The sequence below is a fragment of the Chelonia mydas genome, chromosome 11 (assembly GCF_015237465.2).
Source record: "Chelonia mydas isolate rCheMyd1 chromosome 11, rCheMyd1.pri.v2, whole genome shotgun sequence".
Taxonomy (NCBI): domain Eukaryota; kingdom Metazoa; phylum Chordata; order Testudines; family Cheloniidae; genus Chelonia; species Chelonia mydas.
The window spans coordinates 43,803,977-43,826,601 of record NC_051251.2 but is presented as its reverse complement, the minus strand read 5'-3'; the positions used below and the strand labels follow the sequence as shown (position 1 = coordinate 43,826,601).

Here is a 22,625-nt window from a genome sequence, read left to right as displayed (position 1 = left end):
AAGTGGATTACAAAATAACTGAACATTATGTTTATTTCAGACACTCTTGAATGTCACTTGCGTAGCTTTATTTACAGAAGTTACACTGGTCCATGTTTAAGCACCCACTAAGGCAGTGTTGTTTCCTCACACATGGCTGCTTTTCACAGACTGAGCCTTTCTGATGCTTAAATCTCAGTGGGGATTTAGTATGTTCCTTCTGCATCTGTTCCAGTGGAGCTTAAAGCAGCTCTGTTACTCAGAAGTGTGTGGCTCACCAAAATGCCTTGAATCACCTATATTTTATGTTACTGCTTTATGCATCTCTCTGCTTTTTATTTGTGATGTCTCACAATGTTCAGGGTGGGCATGAGAGGTCACTTTTTCTTCTGAACTGTCAGTTTGTTGCCCAGATATTATATGCATTGCCTAGGAACCACAAATAACTGGAAATCGAAGAATTATCTTTATATAGTGTTGTGAAGGCCAAGACTATAACAGGGTTCAAAAAAGAACTAGATAAATTTGTGGAGGATAGGTCCATCAATGGCTATTAGCCAGGTTGGGCAGGGATGGTGTCCCTAGTCTCTGTTTGCCAGAAGCTGGGAATGGGCAACTGGGAATGGTTCACTCAATGATTACCTGCTATGTTCATTCCTGCTGGGACACCTGGCATTGGTCATTGTTGGAAGACAGGATTACTGGGCTAGATGGACCTTTGGCCAGACCCAGTATGGCCATTATCATCAAATTTTGCTCTACTGATATTTTTCTGGTAAGACTTTGGCAAGGAAATGTGTATTAAATAGAAAAATGTAAAAGCCTGCCACTTCTGGCTGTGCTAACAACAAATGTATCGCTGCCAATGACCAGTTTACGATTAGGCTGATTTAAGGTCTATGCGCCAGCTACTTTAGGCCATTAAAATTTTCATCATAGCAGTATTTATTCCCACAGGGATGGTTATGCCATCATGCCATGAATCTACGTGAAATAATTAATTTTGTTTTCTGCTTGTGTGACTTTGCATTGTATTAGCAACTTTTGTAAAATCCAGCTACTTTATATCATATTTCATGTAACACAGTGAGTGTATAATGTCATCATATCAGCCGCTTCATTAGTGTGCTAGCAACCTCCACATTAAATAGGGAGTTGGGTGGAAATCATACAATGTCATTAGAAAAATTCTGTGATTTACCATATGTTAGTGAGAAGTCTTTGGATTACAATGCAATAACAATCAACAGAAAGAGTTTAATTATTTCTGTATTTAATTCTGTTCTTATAGATTCAGAGATTCCAAGGCCAGAAAGGACCATTCTGATCTAGTCTGACGTCCTGTATAACACAGGCCATAGAATTGCCCCAAAATAATTCCTAGAGCATAGCTTTTTAAATCTATTGGATGTTTTTTCTAAAATTGTCAGTGATGAAGAATCTACCATAACCCTTGATAAGTTGTTGCGATAGTTAATTACCCTCACAGTTAAAAAATTATGCCTTATTTCCAGTCTAAATGTGTCTTTCTTCAACTTCCAGCCATTGTATCGTATTTTATCTCCGCTGGGTTGAAGAGCCATTATTAAAACTTTGTTCCCTCTGTAGGTACTTATAGACTGTAATCAACTCACTCCTTAACCATCTCTTTGTTAAGAAATAAATTGAGCTTATATCCCAGTCATATGTTATTAGAGAACCACCCATTGTGCCTTAGAATTCTAGTTGCGTTATAAAATTCATAACAGAAGGACCTTTTAATAGTGATGACTTTATCAACATAATACATGCTACCTAGGGCTTGCAGCATTTCTGCTAGGCCCCTACATGCCCCATTTTAAATTCTATCCATTTCTAGTAAGCAATGTATTCTAGGGTGGGCAGCACCAAGTGTATGAAATTTGAATTGAATGTAAAATTGTATGATCACATATTCTGATTGCACTTTCATACTGATGCATTTATTTGCATGTGCAATTAGTGCAGAAGTGGGTGGATTTCAGTGGTGGATGAAGTGGTCAATGTCTATAATTTCAATCTATCTAGGGCTAGGCCTTCATTTAACAGGCTATACTGACCTAGAAGACTCACTAAGCTCCATCATGCTAGGAATCTAACTATACTTTTGGTTGATCCAGAGGCAGCAGGGTCCACTGTACGCTAGGCCACAGAGCTGGCATTCAGGACAGTTGGGGTAGCAGAGATACATTTACACAGCATTTTGGAGTTAGCCTCAGGCTAGAAGGCTCACACTAGCACTCTAAAAGTAGCTGTATAGAAAGGGCTGTGAAGTTGCGACTGGGGCTAGAGCTTGGACTGTGAAGCATATGGAGAGGAGTGGGCTTCAGAGCCTGAACTGCAACTCACCATGCTTTCTATACAGCTATTTTTAGAGTGCTAGTGTGAGCCTTCTAGCCTGAGACTCACTCCAAAATGCTGTGTAGATGTACCTCTGGAATCTTCCTAGCTCTGACACTAATCTACTGTGTGACCTTGGAGAAGGTCTGTGCTTCTGTTTCCCCTGCTGCCCTGTCTCTCTGATATTTAGACAGAAAATTCTCAGGGGGCAAGGACTCTCTCTATGTTTGTACAGCGCCTGGCACAACGGGGCCCTCATTACAGTAGCACCTTGTGCACCCAGTTGAAACTCTTGACTTATGACAGTCTATTTGTAGGTTAGTGAGAAGGCTCCAAGCCATCCTTATCATGTTCAGACCCATTTTACTGTGGGTCAGTTTTCCCCTGTGAATGATCCTTGTGCTTTAATTTTAAAATGTAAGAACGTGAATTCATAAAAAAAAATTTTCCGTAACAGGAAAACTGTAAGTCAATAGACAAAACCAAAAACACTGAAAATTAAGGCCAAAAATTCCATCCTTAACGGATGTTATCTTTCCTATGCTTGTCAGGGGAGTTGTAAACATAATGAGTAATGTTCTTTCTTGCACCAGAGGTGGCAATATTGGTAAACTTCACTGAGAAGTTAGCACATGCAGGTGAGGGCGGGAGTAGTCATAAACCCTGGGCTGTCCACATACGAGTTAACTAGTAACTACAGGGCCATTAGCTGGAGGGAGGACAGCTGTTTGGAGGTTTCTAACAGTGAATGAATCTTGACCTGGCACCAACAGTTGCTGCCTTTATCCTCAGGCTAGTTTATCACGCAGTGAGCATGTCTACACTGCAATAAAACACCTGTGGCTATCCTGCATCAGGCTCTGGGACTCCAGCCCAATACAATTTTATAGCTACAAGCCCAAGTCAGCTGACACAGACCAGCTGCAGGTGTTTTATTGCAGCGTAGATGTGATCCATGTTTACTTTGCACTTGTTTTTTGATGGACAGACTGTAGCATCTCTTAAGTTAACAAGCAACTATAAGATCAAGATGGAACATCAATTTAGATCAGGGGTCGGCAACCTTTGAGAAGTGGTGTGCCAAGTCTTCATTAATTTAAGGTTTCAGGTGCCAGTAATATATTTTACATTTACAGGGGCCCCCCAATGGAACCCCAGACTGGCAGCGGGCTGAGCGGTGCCTGCAGCCAGGACCCTGGCTAGCAGCATGGGCGGCAGATGGAACCCCAGACCAGCAGCCTCCTGAGCCACTCAGCCCACTGCCAGTCTGGGGTTCTGTCTGCCGCCTGCGCTACCAGTCTGGGGTCCCGGCTGCCAGCCCCGCTCATCCCGCTGCCAGCCTGAATGGACAGAACCCCGGGCTGGCAGTGGGGTCAGTGGCTGGGACCCTTGCTGGCAGCAGAGTGCCACTAAAAATCAGCTCGTGTGCCGCCTTTAGCATGCGTGCCGCAGGTTGCCAGGCCCTGATTTAGATGGTCTTCCTTTCAAAATTTTTCCCACTCCGTCTTGTGGAAGGAAGCAGGGTGCTCTAATGATTAGAGCATGAAAAAGTCAGTCATTCTTGCTTCTATTCATCACTCTACCACCAACTCAATACGTGACCTTGGACAAGTCATTAAACCTTTCTGTGCCTCAGCTGGAAATAATATTTACCCATCTTTGGGAAGCCCTTTGATATCCTCAGAAGAAAGGCAAAGTGTCACCATCATTTAATATACATTTTATGTGCATATGGCCCTATTGGCTATATGTTGTTACAGGCAAAACATTTCATCCTTCCATAAAACACTGAGAATTGAGGTGCGATTTAGTGATGTGTGTATGTACATCTATTATCAGAAACCTCTGATGGTGCTAGGCAGTTATAAGGCATATTTCAAAATTAAAATGGTTCATTTAAATAGCTTGTCAACTTAACATTTTCTAACATTAATGCAGGAGGTACAGTGATCTTGTGTCCTCACAGAAACTGTGTTTATATCACAACAGCTCCAGAAGTTTCTGCTTGTTCCTCTTGATTATGTGTTTTGTTGCAGGAGGAGGACTGAGTTTTTTGAACTTGTTAGTAAAGGCAATTACAATTGGAATGTCAAAAGCCATCGAGAAATATTTCGGTAAGTGAGTCATCCCTTTGCTTTCCTATTACTTTGGGATATAACCACAATTTGTTTAAGGAGGTCAATGTCAGGAATACAGATAGTTATTTTAAAACAAGGCTTTCTATATTACTGCAAACTAAGTGTTTTGTAATCAATACCAAATATGGGGCCACATGGTGACTATAAAGCACAGCCCTGGGTAGGGGAGCAAGGGCTCCTGGAGCAGTTTCTGTTTGAATCTACTTCTATCAAACCCCAGTTCCAAAAGCCAGCAGGAGAGGAGGAGCCATGAGTCCATCCTACCTTGCTCCTCCCTCACCCATCTTTCTTCTCACTTCTCCAAACCCAATCAGATATTTTCCTTTTCTTTTGCCCACTGATAAAAGAGCAAAAGGGTTGAAGAGTTCTCAAACAAAATAACGCTTCACATTTTGGTTGATCTTTCACCTCAGTCTGGACCCTGTGGCCCCTCTTCCCCTCTCTCTTTGATGCCTCTTTCCCTGGCTGAATTTCCCTTTCCCCCACCTGCTCCTCAGTTTGGGACTTGCAAATGCAATGCACTCCATTAGCCTCGAAGAGTTGCCAACTGGTGAAAGGTTTGAGGATAGCAGTGCCACCTAGCAGGTTGGCCACATTCTGAGTGCCCACCTCAGCCAAGATCTTAGCAAAGACTGAGGAAGGAGGGCAGAGGCGGCTTGGGTACAAGGGAGACAGATGTCATCTGTGCATGTACTTGCACCCATATGTGTTGACTTAACCTTTCTGAAATTTCAGCTGTTTCATTTTGGTGTTTGAGGACTGAGGTATGGGCCATTTCACCCATCCCTAATTTTAGATTTGGGCAATATATTAGATGCTTCATTTTCAGTGTCCTTGTTCTTCATGTAAGCATTATACTTTTATCTGCATCATGTACTGTACATAAATGCTTTCTACAGCTGAATAGTTCCTTCTAATGTGTATCAAACAGTTGTAGCCAGATATTAAACTACAGTGAAGCAGGGTAGCCCTTATAAATCTTAATTTTTTATAGAAGATGAGCAGTAGAAACTGCTGAAACAGTGTCTGGAATGCCTCTCATGATTATAGGTTCTCTTGCTACAGCAACCACTTATAAGTAGACAGAGTAATCCAGTCTGTATGATTATATAACAACTCCCTTACTTACATCCTGGTAAAGAACATGCTGCATTATACAGTATAATTATCACCAGTTAGAAGTACAAATAGTAACAAAATTAGTGATTTGTCTGTAGTGAAACACATTTCTTTTCTAGCACACAATACATTTTCAATCTTATGCATTATCTATATTATGTTAGACTTCGTAGATATAATGTGGATATAAAAATATGTTGATGGTTGAAATTTCAAACAGTGCTGCTGTTTCTTCCAGAGGAAAAAGGTGCTAATTCTGACTTTTTATTATGCATTCAGGGCAGATTTGTTTAGAAATACAACAAAGGTTTACTCAGTCTGTATTGTTCATTTCTGTTTTTCAGATCAATGCTAATGACAGCCTGTGACCTCGGAGCTGTGACCAAACCGTGGGAGATTTCAAGACAGGCAAGTCATGATTAATAGCAGGGCTGGGAAGAGGCGATATTAGTAGGACAATATTCCCAGGGCCCTGACTGACAAGGGAGCAAAACAGCAGTCAATTTACAGCAGTATTAATGCAGTTTAAAAAAAATGGAGCAAAGGGTTTCTGCAAGGCAGGGCTTATTGCACAATCTTTTCCTTTGCTTGTTGCTGCTGAGCAATATTTAGGTACCCGAAGAGATCTTATTTTATATCCTCTCATCTATTAACCTTTTAACTCCATACAAAAAATGGACCTTTTCAAAAAAAAAAAAGAAAAAAAAAAACCACACCACAACATCACCACCCACCACACCACCCTCCACATTGCAAACATTTTTTCCTTTAGGTAAACCCAAATTACCTTTTACAATGTACAAAATTCTATAACCAATTGACAATAGCAGAATTTGTCCTAAATATGGAACACCAACAGGGACTGCCAATTGACGCACGTATCTTAATGGACATAGGATATGCATTTTTTAGTCTAATTAGCAGATTTCTTTATCTCAGCCGCGGCTTAACATTACAAGATGCAGTTTTAAAGCCCTATTCAGCATTCCTTACTCAGAAAAAAAACTGCAGTGCTGAGTGTGGTCCTGAAAAATGTATAGAATACCTAGGCACTCATTGACATTTAGGGTTGGTGGGACAAGTCACTATAGGATGAGAAAGTCCTGTAGCTGGAAGGCTGGCTAGGTCAAGACTGGCCTCTTCCAAGAGCCCTGACCTTAGCCATCCATTCACCACTGCCAGAAATTTTCCTTGCCCTCACCCCCAGCCTCAATCACTGGCATGACCCATCTCCCCTACTATCAGTTCCCAACCGTACCTCAGTGAGTAAAATGTAGGTAGAAGGCAGTACATGTTGGGAGATGAAGCTTGGGAGGAATATCCAGCAGCAGAAGGCATCTAGGAGATGGGCCACTGACAATGTAAAGTGGGTAAGTGGCATGAGTGAGTTTGATGGGACTAGTGATCTCCACAAGTTAAAAGACAGTGAACTGGAAGATAGAGGCTAGGTGAGAGGAAGCAAAATGGAAAGAAGCCAGTTTTCTTGGGGATGGACAAAGAGGGACTCTGGTTGGAAGGTGATGAGGTACTATTGATGCATTACCTCAATTGCAAAACATCCATCCTGTGTGTGATAAGGGTTTAATCAGCACAGATGCCGTTCATGGTCTAGGGTGTTAGTATAATTATTGAATAAGTTTTGGGTTTTTTTTTAAAAGCAAAGTTGCACAGCTATTTGGTATTTTGAATTCTGCTCGTGCTGTGTTTAACATATGGGAATATCTGGTGTATATAATTTTAATGTTTCTCTCATATTTTAAAAAGCATTTTGGTATCCATCTCCTTCCAGAGCTTCTATTCCCCCGATGCAATTTACAAGTAACTCATGGAAATCAGTGGAAGTTTCTCCCACTGCAGGACAAAAGTTTCAGGTCCCAAGACTCTTCAATCCCACCTCAGCTATGGCTGCAGCTTGTGGCATTCCTCAGTTTCAAATTAGCTTTTCTATTTCCTATGGTATCAAGAGTCAGGATCTGCTTAGCGCTTCTTGAATGAGTTTTGGGCTATGGGAGATCAATACTGAAATCCAGGGTCATCCACTGAAGTGTAAAACCAACTATTTTTTCTTATGACTTCCAAATGCTGCAGCTGAACCTTCCCTTGTGACCTAACATGTATTTTATATTAAAAATCCAGTCTAGGAGCATTAAAGGCATCATCTGGTTGAGTTTTTCAAGATAAAAGTAAATACACACACTAATGAGGCCACAGAATGGGGAACTCTGTTGACCCTAAACCTCACCTGGAGGAGTCGTCGTCCTGAGAAGGGAGAGAGGTGGACAAAAATACATAAGTGGAAGGGATTTACAGAATAAGTGCAAAGGACAAACACTCCAAAAGATTAGGAGAGGGACAAGACATACAAAAGGAGACAGAGATAGAATGTTGAAAAGAGCAGGAGGAAAGGAGACAAGTACATATTGATTATTCATATAGAAGATACTTGGAAAGCCCTTAATTGTTGTTTGGAATAATTTAACAGCCTATGCACTGTGTATAAATCCATGATTTTATTCACACGATGGGGCTCCATATAGAAAAAGTCATTCCAAACTGTGCAATAAGATTCTGCAGGTAATTATTCTTAACTTAGCTGAAGATTTTAAATCATTTTATAATTTCAGTTCACATGCTTTCAATTGTGACTCATTTTTAAGTTGTAGCAAATTTAAGATCTGATGATTGTTGATAGCCTGTACAAGTGACTGCATAGCAATCTTGCATTTCAATGTTAGACCAGGAAATTTAGAGTTATTCTGAGGTGCAAATTCTATCCTTAGTTCACCCTTTTGTGCCTTGGTATTGCATATGAAATGGTTTCTTATCAGTGTACCTCAGAAAAAAAAAGTAAGTAGCACAACAGGAGAAGTTAAGAACAGAATGTCAGCCTGAGTTTCTATGCTTTTTGTTATTTAGAAACATACCTTTATCTCAGTAGCTACATATTTTTGGCTGTGCATGACAGCAAGTGCATTTAGTTAAAGCTGCTGTTTATACTAAAGTCACTTGCTGTCTGGGCTTTACTGGTTTCTTTAGGCTTCCAGTGTTTTCAAAAATAATCTTGTTTTGAATACTGTAACACATACCATTGTCAGAAATGAAGGCAGCTTCATGGAGTCTGGCAAAAAGAGTATAATACAGTTCCAAAAGTCAATGCCACCATTCTTACATTTAATCAAATGACAATTTTAATCTGTGTTCATATTTAGATGCTTAAGAGCTACAGTAATTAGAGTGGCATAGGATACGTATAGTACAGAAAAACAAAACTGGGTGAAGAAAGTCTTAGGGTTTCACATTAAGTTTAGCTAACACAGAATTTACCGATGAGCTTTGTTTCTCTAACAACTCAAGAGTTTTCAGAGGCAGTAGTGCCAGCACCCAGAGTGCTCATGTACACTTCACAAAGTCTTTCTACAAAGATAGTTCCACGTGGGCATATAAAATTTATAAGCATCTATTCTATTCTCAAATGCATAAGTTACATGCTGTTCCAGTTTGACTGATCATTGACAGGCATCAAAAAGGAAATCAGAATGTGTTTTTGGAACATGACTACAGAGATATAGATATGAGTATACCTGCAGTGTCCCATGCCTGAGACCTAACCTCAACAACATAGTTAAACATTGCCTTACTGTAAACACATAAATGGGACTACCGAGGAATTTATAATTAGGGGCTATAAGCAATAAATCTGTGATTCTTACAAATAGCTAACATGAACCTTAATCTTTAGTGTGATTATATTTTAGGCAGCTGAATTGGTAACCAGCGAGTTCTTTGAACAAGGAGACAGAGAGAGATCTGAACTCAAACTCACTCCTTCAGTAAGTTTATCATTACTTTTAAACTAGCTACCGGTGTGTGGAGGAGGAAAATTGTTTTCTGGTAACTGCTTTAATTCAGAGAAGCAAGTGGGTTTCATGAGAAGAAATACATAAGAGATATGGACAGACTACCACTGGAATCTGGCAGTGATATTTAGGACCTGATCCAAAGTCCATTGAAATTAATGGAAGGATACCTCCCAATTACTTCAATAGGCTTTGAATCAAGCCCTTACTCACTATGTGCTGTACATATCCCAAGGTTTAGATGGTCAACTCATTTTACAACAGCACTGAGTACAATATTCAAGATGCAATATTCACACCAGAAGTCACATTACTAGAAAGCATAATTACTTCATTTGCGTTACAGTGTGACATTTCTGACATCAGTTTTGTGTGATGTATCCCTGTACCCTTTGAGGAATCGTTTCTGTATGCCTACAAGTAACGTTACCACCATCATTGTAGGGTTATTTGGGATGGTCTCTACATCATAAACAAATCTAGATAAGACACATGAAAAGGTATAAAGTGCCAAAGGAAACTGCAAAGAGGAAGAGTGACCAAAAAACCCACCCTATTAAATATTTGCAGTGGGAGATGCAAAGAGAGGACCTTCCCACTTAAGTATCTTGAAAGCAGACTCATGCTGGGGGGGAGGCAGAGAAAGAGACAGACAGACAGGAGTTCTAAGCTCTAAGGAGTTCAAGTTGAAGCCATTCAAAAATATAAAAACAGAGATTGGACATCTTAATCTGCATATAATTCTGCATACAGCTGATACTTCAAGAAAACGGTCCAACCTACTCATATGAGTTGTCACTTTGATACTGCTGTGTGGTAAGTACTCACTGGGCTAGATCCTCAGCTTGTATAAATCAGCATAGCTCTACTGAGGTCAATAGAGTTGCAGCAATTTACACCAGTTGAGGATCTGACTCAGTGACTTTTGGTTACTGTGAGCTGATTCAGCATGGTTTACAACTTTGTACATTAAGCTAGAGGATCCGGAGAAGATAATGAATTTCTCTCCTGTAGTAGTTCTCTGTGTACACCTTCCCAAGTACATAAGTAAAAAGGTAGCTATGGTACAGTGGATTATCAGTTAATCAGCCATAGCAATAACAATGCTGGTGCCTTGGACCAAATCTAGCCTGAAATAACAAAGTACCATTCTATATCATACGTATTTAGTGCATTTCACAGAATGCATACAGAAGTGAAAGCGTGCTCCTCACACTAATGAAGTCCCACTGTAACAGAAAATAAATTTTACTTTTAAAACACATTTTACTATCTTCAAATAGCAGGGAATTCTAATGCCTTGGAGCATTTCATGCAAATACCCTAGCATCAGCAATATTAAAAATGAATCCAGGCCATATCAGGAAATGTGCATTTTGGTCATAAAATGGACATGGAGACTACTTAATATAGTAGAACCCACCTCACTGAAGTAGCAGGCGGGGTGTATGAACAGGGTGCTGGGACCATGTGCACGTATGTATACCTCAGCAGAGCTCCTGAGGGCTCTGGGAAAGCTGTATGTAGCAGCTTTACAAAGAGGGGAAGGGGGATATGCTATTGTGCATGTCCTCAGGGCTTTCTTCCCAACACAGAGAAGGCACTGAGGCTGTGGTGCCTACTCCAGCCAGTAAGATGGGGTAGTGCCTACAATATGGGTCCACTCTGCTCTAAGGCCTGGAAGAAAAATTCTACCCCTCCTCTTTCCCCCATGGCATTCTTAGTGTCAAGACAAGTTACTTGGGCTGGCGATGGGTTGAGGTTTGAGCCAATGTGAACTAATCAGAGTTGATTAAAAACAAAATGAAAATGAAAAAAAAATAATGTAGTTAAATAAAACCCTGATGTTAAATAAAAGTACAGGCTTATTTTTAAAAATAAACCTATTTAAAACAGTCTATATTAAAGGCCAAACTTACTGCATCTATTAAAGAAACCAGGTGGGGGAGGTAATATCTAGCTACGTATGCTAAACTATGTGTTCAATCTTGTATTTAGCTTTGACACTCTTAGTGCCTTTCCTAGAGCTGAAGAGCTCTGTGTAGCTTGAAAGCTTCTCTCTCACCAATAGAAGTTGGTCTAATAAAATCTATTACCTCACCCACAGTACGTCTCTGATATCTTGGGACCAACATGGCTACAACTCTGCAAATATCTATTAAAATCATTTAAATTAAATACAAACAATATTAAGTAGTACATGCATGCTGCCAACTTTCTTTAAAAATCAAACCATTCGACTGGTGGAAATCACTGGCTAGGGACCTAAAACCAAAGTCTGCTGAATTGCTAAACCAACTTTTGATAGCAGTACCCTCTTCTGCGGGTGCAGAGAGAGCAGATACTTTCTTCAGTTCAGTTTGTTCAACAAATTCAGTCCCATAACTAGTTCATTCAAAGTTAAGAAATCAACTGGGAGTTGAAGGGGGCGGGGGAGGGAAGCTTGTTTTACTCTTCCAATTTATTAATAAAAACTAGGTGTGAGGATAGAGGAGTTCTAAAGTCTTAAACCATACGGTGACCAGAAATAATCACATCAATTCATTAACTACACACAATACATCCTTTGTTTAAGGAAACAGTTTTAAATGCAAAACATGTTTTGATCATTTTTTTCTTTTCTTGTGTATCGAGCACTTAAGGTAGGTTTGTTCAATTAAAAAACAAACTGCTGGTTTTGTGGATTTTTAATTGCATTTGAATTTCCATCCAAGTAGAGCTTGACACAAATCACAAGTAAAATTTTAATCTGGTAAATGAGAAATGCATCATTCACCATTTTCTAATATAATAAAAATGTAGAAATTAAGCAATGAATAAGTTTAAATTAACCTATATAATTGCTTTAATAAGTATATATACTGTATCTTCCTCATGAGCAAAAAGATGCACCAAATTTAGTGTGAAGGCTATATTTAGCTGTAAATCAATGAGCTTTAATTATCAACTAATATCAACCAACCTCTCTTTAGGAAAAAAGAGCTAAAAAGTACAAATGCAGGACAATTAAAATCAATGATTTAAATCAAGGTTACCTCCTTGCTGATTTAAATCATGATTAAAAATTTGTGTTTTAATCAGGTTTGATTTAAATCAATCCTCCTTGGAACTAATTATGGAGTATACAAAGCGTAAAGTCTGAGGGATAAAGGCCAAAATCAGAGTGTTACAATTTGAATAATGGGAGTTCCTAAAAAGCTACAGTAGCAGTAACCGAAATGTTTAATGATTCAGCCATAACACAGGTCACCTAAAAGAAATAAACATGTGGATACTGCTAATGAATCTAGAGAAGTTGGTTGATCAGGAAGACAAAGTGGTATCCTGTGACTGTCCACACAAGGTAATTTTCTTGCAGTAAGCTTACAAAACAGACTACATGGAAAAAAGAATGGGATTTTCAGAAATACCTACATTACTTAAGAGTCCAGGTTAAAATTTTCAAAATCCCACAAAAAATTCTACTCTCTCTCTTCTTTAAGTGAGCTCTTGGGATCCCATCTTCGGTTTCCACTAGGATACTATTAGATAAACAGTCAAATTCAACTTACAAATTTCATAAACAGAGCTGAAAATAAAAACAGTTGATTTTTCATCCTAGACAACGGCTAGGAAGACTGTAAACACTGATTTTTGTCATGAATTGTTCAGTTTGTAACAGTTTGACCATAGTTCCAAAGTGCTGGATAAAGCATCTGTAAAATATGCTAGCGTAATAAAGAAAAACACTTTTCCCCCCCATCTCCATTCAGGCTATTTTTGATCGGAACAGGAAAGATGAACTACCCAGGTTGCAGTTGGAATGGATTGATAGCATCTGCATGCCTCTATATCAGGTACTTTTTTACTTCTGCAATTGTAGAGTCAGAACACTGGTCCTGCATCTCCGAGAGGGAGAGGTAGATTATATAACAGCCTTAGAGGCGGTCTGAATCTTTAAATCACTGCACTTATTCATGAAACGCCTTTAACTTGCTTCCTTCAACTTTACTCAAAATTCTCAGCTGAAAACAAAAAACTTTAAATTTACTGAAGAAAAGATTAGATGATTGTTGTAAATATAATTTCTCTTTAAATTCAAAAGCTTCAAGGGCAAGGATCTTCTTCATCGTTCTGCCTGACATATATGAGAACATCAACATTGTAACAGGGCTATACTGTGCAAAATGGTTTATTCAATGGATAATTCTGGCTCGGCATTGCATATAAGCCCAGACCTGAACAGCTGTGGCTCAAGGGAAAGCACACGGCTCTAGTTCTGGCTGTTCTCCAAGCTCAGAGTGTGTGACGGAAGCTTTGGAGGGGCATTCCAGGCCAGGGCCTCTGAAGTCACTGGAGATGCGGTCCTTATTTCAGCAAGTATGTTGTCTGACCCACAATGTGCTCCTACAGTCAGGCACCCAGAGATTACTTGAGTTCCTGGTACAAATCAGGTGCTTATAAAATGTCTATGTTAGGGGCTGCACAGGAGCAGAATCTTCCAGTTTAATCCAGACATTTAAAGCCAGTACGTTATCTCTACTTGCACGCAGAGGTACAAGCAAGCCTTGCCTATACACGACACTTCATAAACAGTAAATGGGCTAGAACCGATCCAGAATTTGGCCCACATGGAACATGCAGTTCACTATTTTAGTTCTGTTTTTAATACAAGGCACAGCTATGCAACAATGGCTAAAGATGGACAGTAATGCTTTACAATCTCAACCACAAGTCACCGAGTCAACACCTTTGACACCTCCTTGTCAGCCAAACTCAGCACCAAACCCTTCACTCGGTCTCAGGCTAGCCTCCCATGGAAGTCAGAGGGGATTTTGCCTGAATAGTTTTCTGGATTTGGCCATCAGTGCACAAAATATGGGATTTGGCCATCAGTGCACAAAATATGGGGAACAGATACATTCAAAAATTAATATCCAATGAGGCATTAAAGAGGACGTACTGTATGTTACCAGAATGACCAACTATTCACTTTGAAATCTGTGCGAGAGTTGTGATCTCCTCCTGCACAACCTTGTGCTCCCAGAATTCCCTGTGACTTCAACAGGCACTTGAGTGTACACAGAATGAAGGGTGGGCGTTTAATAGCAGTTCCAGTCTGTTTACACAAACTCCATTGCTCGGACATGTAATTGTGCGATTTAGCTCTTATATGTAAGAGAAATACTGTTTTAGGAATTTGTCTTCTTTTTACGGGCCACATGTCACTAGTAGCTGCTAAAGCAGAGGGGAAAAGTGGAGGCACATGAGCAGGCAGCTTCCAAATAAGTGAAAAATGGGCATTAACAAAACAGCCTTTACAGTTAGTAATCCAGCCTTCATATAAAGATAAGTAAGGGGGGAAAACAGACATTGAAAGAAAACTTATTTTTTGCTAGTCTTATTTTCCCAAACATGACAACCTCATTAGGAATCCAAGTTCTTATGCCAGAAGTCATGATTTATTTGTGACAGTGTCTTTAATCAGAAAGAGTACAATAAGGCAGGGTGGGCAGAGAATCAAAGCAGCCTCTGTGTGAGTAGACCAGATCTGAACACTAAAGCACTGGTTAGTTAGCTCCCTCCTAGCAGGAGATCTGTGGGGAATATATTCACATCTGATTCCCCTGTTTTCTGCTGTCTTTGCATCATGCTGTGCAGCTATTAGCCTGCTGCTCAACAACTTAAAAAAAGAGACACCATCAAACCTTGAAGTCATTGCAGCACCAGCCTTAGGGGTAAACAGAAAACTGGATGTCACAGGATCACACTGTGTGAGCTACCCTCTTGAATATAAAGCCAAGTTTTAATTTCCATATCCAACTTAATCAAACCTCAGTATACTCACTGCATCAATGATGCGCAGAGGCACTGTAAATTCTCTGTTTACAGATAGTAAGAAACCTTTTTTAGGGCTGGCACTATATGCACTACAAATATTTCAAGTTCAAGGGTTTTACCTCTTCCGTATAAATTTCTCTTTTAATTTTAACCTTTGTAACAAATTGTACGTATCATGGGATACAATGGCCCCAGTTATAGATAGACTTGTGAATGGAGCATGAAGAGATGGAGTATTGGTGGACAATCAGAATTAGCAAAACCTGAGCAATGTTTATATAATGCACTGGCATATAGTTTAGAAGTTAATGGTTTGAATAAGTGTAGAATTTTATATCTAGTATTGCCATTTTTGTACATTAATCCAAACAATAATCAAGGATATGTGCATGTAGCCATTTCCCCACTGAAGTCAGGGGGGAGTCTGCCTTTAATAAGACCTGCAGTAAAAGTCCTGCAAGTCATGCAGATAAATTTCAGATAAATGTAATAATGCTACTGTACATTCCTCCAAAGCTTCAGTTAAAGGAAACCAAGATGAGAAAGAAAAAGCAGAAACAGACACTTTCAAAGTCTAAATCTGAAGTTTTTTTGTATCAATTATTAAAAATGTAAACAGACAAACCCACTCACCAGGTCTAGCTCCTGCTAATGTAGCCCTCCTCCTTGATCCTTAGGCTGCTCTAAACTATTATGGTGGCTAGGGCCATCCCTAATGGATCAATTCACTAGTCAAGGGTTGCTGGAGTGCAGTGCATTTTCAGCTCTGTTCTCTCATGTTCCCAGCCTGCCCAGTAATGCCCCCTATACTGTTGCACTGCAGAGGCCAGTTTCAGTCACCTATAAGTGTTTTTCTTGTGAGGGTGTTGTTTGCTGCCTTTGACTTTCCCATGATCCAAGAGATCAAAGACCAGGAGTAATCCACCTAAATGAGCTACTGCAAAAGTGTGTAAAACTGCAGTTAGCTATGACCTCTCAGAGTAGGCCCCATAGAGATTAATTACTTTTCTGCCCTAAATACATTGGTTGTTTCCGGGGAAGGGAAATTACTGGAGCCAGTGGGTGGGGAAGCTAAAATTGAAATAATACCTTGAACTTCATTTAGCAAGGCCTTAACCCATATGAATCAATTTCTCCTGCAGTGAACTCGATTTCAATCAAATATCTGTTGTTTGATAAGAATTTATAACATGTGTGGTTATATAATGACAGAACATAAATCCGAAGTGTTTTGGTATATCATTTTCCAAAACTTTAAATGAGAAACTAGAAGTCTACCATATAGGTGTTCTCAATTTAGATGCTTAAGAGTATTATATTAATTACTCAGGCTGTTTGGACCTGTCATTAGTTAAATATCTCCATTCAGTGGAAAAGACTGATGGCTGTTTTTATTGAGGATAGGGACTGTTTTTTAGGACTTTCAGAAATAGTGTGCAATTTTGCATTCTTAATTTGTGATTGTGGAACAAGTGAGGTGTATGTGTACCCATATTGGCACTGAGATACATAACTGAATATGCAAACATCAAAGTTGTTTATGCCAATAAGGCACACAAGCACACTAACATTTTTGCACATGCAGTTGTGCATGTACATTTTTTAAAATTAAGACCTTAGTGTTATATCCTACCAGGCACCTAGTTTAATAATACAAAGAAAAACTAACAAGTTCAAATTTGCCTTTAGAAAGCATAAAAAAAATCAAAATATTTCAAAGTTGGTTATATGGGCATTTTTAAAAATTTTTGGTTATTTGGTTTAATTGTTAGCCAGTGTTGTTTTAAGTTCTAAAACATACACAAGATTTGAAACTTTCCAATTCCAATACTTGTAGTGATCAGACGTTTATTATGCTTTAATGCCCAATGTTTGTCCTTCATTAAGAATTACCATGGGAAGCACTCAAATAGAAAAATAGGTGATCAAACTTAGTAGCTTAATTTGTTAGTCTCTAAGGTGCCACAAGTACTCCTTTTCTTTTAGCTTAATTTAGTAATTCCAAAAACTTGGCTTGAAATAGTCTACAAGGAAAAAGCTTCCTGATACAGGCTCAGTATCAAGTATAAATAAAGTAGTATTACCTCCACTGTTTTGGCTAGGACATACTCTTCAGAAGAGGAGAGAAACAGATCTGTCTAAAGCAGAAAAATCTGGGGCATCACACTGAACATAAAGTCACTGGGTATGCTAACTGTTAGATGCACTTGGGGTGCAGTTTTACAATTCCAGTAGATATTGGGCACACATGTACACAGTTTTCCCTGTAACAAGAATTATTCAGCATTTGTGAAGCATTTAAGACAGATTAATTTGCATTTCACAGATCTTGAGGCATTCAAAGCCTCCATGCAAGTGGTGTTCATGTTTCAACAGCACAAGGATCCTCTTCTAGATGGCAGTTGCATTGTGGATGCACCTAGGGCAGGGTTGACCTTAAAGCTTTGATTTCCCTAACTAAGACTAGATTACAGTCCTCTATATGAGGCTCAGATATAGAAAAATATAAATCTGATCAGATATCTTCACAAACATTAAAGATTTGGCTTCAAACAAAAGATGCTAACAGAAATACCCCTGCTTCTGACTGCACTGTTGGACTGAGACAGTAACATCATGAATAGCAAGGCCTAAGGTCAAAGTCTGCTTCTGTGTGTATAAATACTTAGTCAGGTAGTTGGTGACAAAGTGACAGCAGCTATTTTACATTTAAGGGAGATGTCTTTGTGGCAGATGAAGTCCACATCTGCGTGCTTCTCCTTCGGCACCGTGGATGGCTGCTTAATTCAGTTTTAGTCAAGACTCTTTTGGGTGCCAGAAGCTGCAAAGTTTAATGCTCAGAAGAAATTAATTTCTACATCTCCATGGAAAAAGTTTGTGTGTGTTGGGGGTGGGGGGGAATCTGTCTGTTCCATCAAACATTTTCAGAGTTTTAGACTTCATGTTGAGGGACAATAGGAGTCCCTGCTTCTTTATTAGACGGTATTCTTCACACACCAAGGAAGAAATCAGTTTGCTTCCTCCATATACTTTGATATCCCTATATTGCTAATCCTCCTTAAACAGCAGATCATATCTGACCCTGTAATTACATGGTCTATGGAGTAATATCTATAAAATTATGTCACTGCTACAATCCTCTAACTTATTCAATTCATATCAAAAGTGGATCAAAGGCAAAGGCTTCTAGCAGTAGTAATGCTTCGATGACCCACAGGGAGAACAGACAGAAATCTCAAAAGATCACAGCACTGTAGAAGGGAGGACTCACCGCTACAGCACCCCCTCACAGCTGGGTCCGGCATAGCAGGTCTGTCCTGTGTTGCACCATCTGGTCTGCTGCTTCTTTTGATGTGGCTCTCCAGTCAAGTCACTTTAAAAATCTCTCTCCTTTTAGGATAATAGAAACAAGTGTCCAATCTCTCCATCTGAGCCTAGTGGCCCAGTCATCCTTTTACTCAGGGCTCTCACAAGTCTGTATCCCTTTTTGTCAGGATATTTATGCCATCTTCCACGGTGGCTGGTAAGGGAACACAGACCCACGCTCTACATGGGATTCCAGTCCAGAGACCCTCAGACAGGCAGTCAAGGTTCACTCCACCGGACTTCTTCCTACCCAGCCTTGCCACTTATCCCGCAAAAGCTTTCCTTTTCCCTATAGGTCTCTTTACACCCTCCTAAAGTGACTACAGAGGTTCTCCCTGTAGCCCCCTTCTGGTCTAACCTTCCTCTGTCTATCCCGCCCCCTCCCCAGCTGGATTTCATCATTAATTAGGCCAACCACAGCCTCCAGATGCAAGCAGCATTGGCCTCCCTATCCCATGTTCACCTTTTCATCACCTCTGTGGGGATAGGCATTCCATCGTAGGCAAACACTTTGTTAAATGACTTGGACCAAAAGTTTAAGTCACTATTATAAATATAAGGGGGTGCAGAGTGACGTTTCACTATTCCATTAGCACGAGACAAAATAAAGGGAGTTTAGCTCATATCCACAAAAGGTACTTAGACACTTAAATCCCAGTTTTAGGTATGCTAAGTGGCTGCTGCATTGGGTCCCATTGAAGCAGCAGCACTTACAACTTTTAGCCCCGTGGTCAGAACACTCACCTGTGATGAAGGAGCCCTGGGTTTGTTTCACCCCTTCTGCCTGAGGGGAACAAAGGATTTGAACAGGGGTCTCCCACCTCTCAGGAGAGTGCTCTCACCACTGGGTAAAGTTATAATGTTGGCATAGGTACTTGCACACCCCCATATATGCTGCACTGGGGGGATATGTGGGGTCAGAGAGCCTGCTGGCTGGGGAGGTGGGAGCAGCCAGGCCTGGGCGGGGAGGGGCCAGGCTGCTGGGAACAGGGGCTGAGCAAGGCAGAGGGCCCCCGCTCCCCAGCACCTGTCCAGCTTCCTCAGACCCTGTCCACAGCAGCTGGGCCCAGGTGGGGAGCAGAGGGGACGGGCCACCTTCACCTTCCCAGCTAGGCCCTTTCTCAGGCAGCTACCAAACCGCAGAGGCACCCACCCATAGCAGACGTGAGAAACAGCTGCTTCCCATCCCCTCTGCTCCCTGCCTGGGCTCAGCTGCCAGGGAAAGCAGCCGAGCGAGCCAGAATCGTGTCAGGGAAGACGAAGTGGGAGAAAGACAGAGCCCTTCCTCGCCGCAGATAACTCTGCTGGGGTGAGGAGAGCACGGTGGTCCCCGGGCTGGGTGCAGGGCCGGGGGTCATTGGAGAAGGCACCAGGAGCAGGTTCCCTGGCCTCTGCTCAGCTGGAAGTAGAGGCATTGCCCATATCCCATGCCTCCCCTGCTGAGGTGTCCACAAGCTTGGAGACACTGGTGCTGTGAGTCGCCCCGGGGCTGGGCTGGCCCTGGCTGGGCCCAGAGGCACATGCTCCCCACTCCTGTGCCCCAGCTCCCTATGAGCCGGCGGGATTGGCTGCCCTGGCCCAAGGAGGTGGGGCTGGAAGTTCCTCCCACAGGCAACACTGTGGGGCTGTCATGTGCTCTCCCCTTTTACATTGTGTGTCCCCAGTATTAGCAGGCAGGAGTTATCTATGCCCATCCCATTAACTCCTCTGGCAGTTGTGTGTGGATTGAGGCAGGCACCTGACACCTTCTCACAAGAAATGACTTAGGCACCTAAGTCGCCTGGCTCCCAGAGAGGGGTTCCTAGCTTTGGATTGCTAGCAGAGATAAGCACCTCCCTGCAGCCCACACTCAGCACCTATATATGAGAAGAGCGGGGCTTATGGCGCACACACACTCACCCTTATCAGCGTCACTCATGGGCTCGTTTAGGTGGCTCCTTGCCTAGCACGTGGGCTTCTATCGATCACATTCTGAGCTGCCGATCTGTCCCCGCACATTGTACAGGGAGCCTCGACACCTAACTCAGGCTTTGTGGATTGCATTGTTGTTCCTGTGATTTTTCTAGGTACCCAGAAATTAGGCATTGCAACACATACTATTGCAACTCACGAGTCCCTTTGTAGATCCAGGCCTTTGTGCCCTTCACAGGAAGGGAAGCTTAAGGATCACAGACATGGTGCTAAGTCCTTTACTCAGCTACAATGCCCATTGAATTCAGTGAAAGTTTTGACGGGGGAAAAAATTGAGTTCAGGATTTGGATATCTCCTTCCAAAGTGTGCTTCTGTCTAGAATTTATTGTATGGGATGGTTTAAAAGAAGCTTACAAACATAGGGCCCAGCCTTGAATTCCTTACTAAGGTAAAATCTAAAAGCTGGTTGTATGCAGCCAAAACTGTGTTCATGAACATACATTTAAATTCCAACCAGCTTTTTGGTTGAAATCATGTTTCTCTCTCTTATATTCATGTCTCATGAACATGTGTGTGTGTGTGAAGGGTTTTTTGTTTGTATGAATGTTTCTTTGTACCCCTACCCACATTTGCTAGTGACCAAGGCTATTTGTACATAAAGAAGAGTGCTCACCATTTTTGTTGGGGTTTTTTTCCCTACTTAAAAAGGTTCAATCATCCAATTAGTGAGGAAAAACACTCCCATGTGACTTAGTCAGCCAGGTAAACCTCACAAATAATGATAGTGAATAGGCTACAGTCACAGTTTGGGAATAATCCATTACCTCAAATGTGCTCACAAATTTTTTAAAAGCAAATGAATGAATGAAAATCAAAATCTGTTTGTAAACAGAAAAAGGGCTAGATCCTTCAGAAAATGTATTCAAATGAATCATTTGATCAACGCTGGCCAATTTTCATTGAACTCAGTTTTGCCTAAGTACAGGCTTCTGAACTGGATTATTCACTAGTGAAGGCTGAAAAGGATATCTTTCTAAAACTTCTGATAGGTGCTACAGAATACCACAGAAAACCAGGTATTTGGAAACATTCATTTGTGACAGTTAAGTTGAGGACTGACGTTGAATGATAATGTCTGTGCTTTCTGAGAGAGCCTGACTGACACAGATGATTAAGGCATATAGTCTCAGTATGCAGTATGTGACACACTATAGACAAGGTCTGGCATAGATGGTGGCAGATTAAGTGACGGTTTCATTTTCTGCTGCAAAAGTTAACATCCATGGGGCACGACTGCTAAAACCTTTCAAGGCAGAGCAGCAGCTGCAGCAATATCTGCTATGCTCACAGAAAAGTCCGCCTTAGGAAAAACTAGATCTGGCTAATTACACTATGTGGCTGTGCCAGAGGGTTTAGTAGCTAGGGATCCAGTTGTGGGTAGGGGCTTCCACAGGGAAAGGGGCAACTGGAAAGGGGGCTTCTGTGGTCCTTAAACAGAAGCAGAAGTACATGGTCAGACTCAGAGTGTTTTTGTTGGAGAAGGTGCTTAAGATTATTTCTACCAGCGACAAACTCAAACCAGAGCAGCCAGTCCAATATCTCTTGAATTTTCAGGACGCACATCTGATTTTTAAGCTTGTCCATTTTCCAAGTTCTAGTAGTGGAATGGACATTGTTGGAGTATCTTCCCAACCTCATTCTCCTAAGCTAAGAATAAGATGTTTATTTCTACTGTTTCAATTCTGGTGGATAGAAAAGAGGTGAAGGAGTGCAGTTCAGGTTCAACATGGAGCACTACAGACGGGAAACCAGAAAAAAAAATCAAAGGAATAAGTTGACTGTGAACAATGACTATGGGAAGTATGGTGCCAGAGGCACAATTTTTGAAAGGTCTGGTGAAGAAGAGTTGCCTGCCCAACACTGTATCCATCTACACTGTCATGCATCAATTGTGGTGTCTAAGAATCCACAAATGTTTTTTACAACTGACACAAAAAGATTTCAGTATCTCCTTCTGACTTTCCTTCCCCCAGTCTCTTAGGTAGTATTTTGTTGTAAATATGTGATTTTAGTGGG

General features: G+C 40.9%; 1 protein-coding gene and 1 long non-coding RNA gene across 5 annotated transcripts in view; one reads left to right on the top strand and one right to left on the bottom strand.

Moving 5' to 3' along the window:
* The window catches only part of LOC119567321, a 62,070-nt gene extending 42,696 nt beyond the window's left edge, over positions 1–19,374 (bottom strand). Inside the window, exon 1 of the long non-coding RNA XR_006284684.1 lies at positions 18,543–19,374. This is a non-coding gene — a long non-coding RNA (uncharacterized LOC119567321). The remainder of the gene's footprint in view (positions 1–18,542) is intronic.
* PDE11A (phosphodiesterase 11A) overlaps positions 1–22,625 on the top strand; it is a 226,144-nt gene that overhangs the window by 191,293 nt on the left and 12,226 nt on the right. For all 4 annotated transcript variants that reach the window (XM_043524765.1, XM_043524766.1, XM_043524767.1 and 1 more), the window contains 4 exons: positions 4,374–4,451; positions 5,939–6,002; positions 9,350–9,424; positions 13,204–13,287. In XM_043524765.1, coding sequence (XP_043380700.1) covers positions 4,374–4,451; positions 5,939–6,002; positions 9,350–9,424; positions 13,204–13,287 — 301 coding nt within the window. The remainder of the gene's footprint in view (positions 1–4,373; positions 4,452–5,938; positions 6,003–9,349; positions 9,425–13,203; positions 13,288–22,625) is intronic.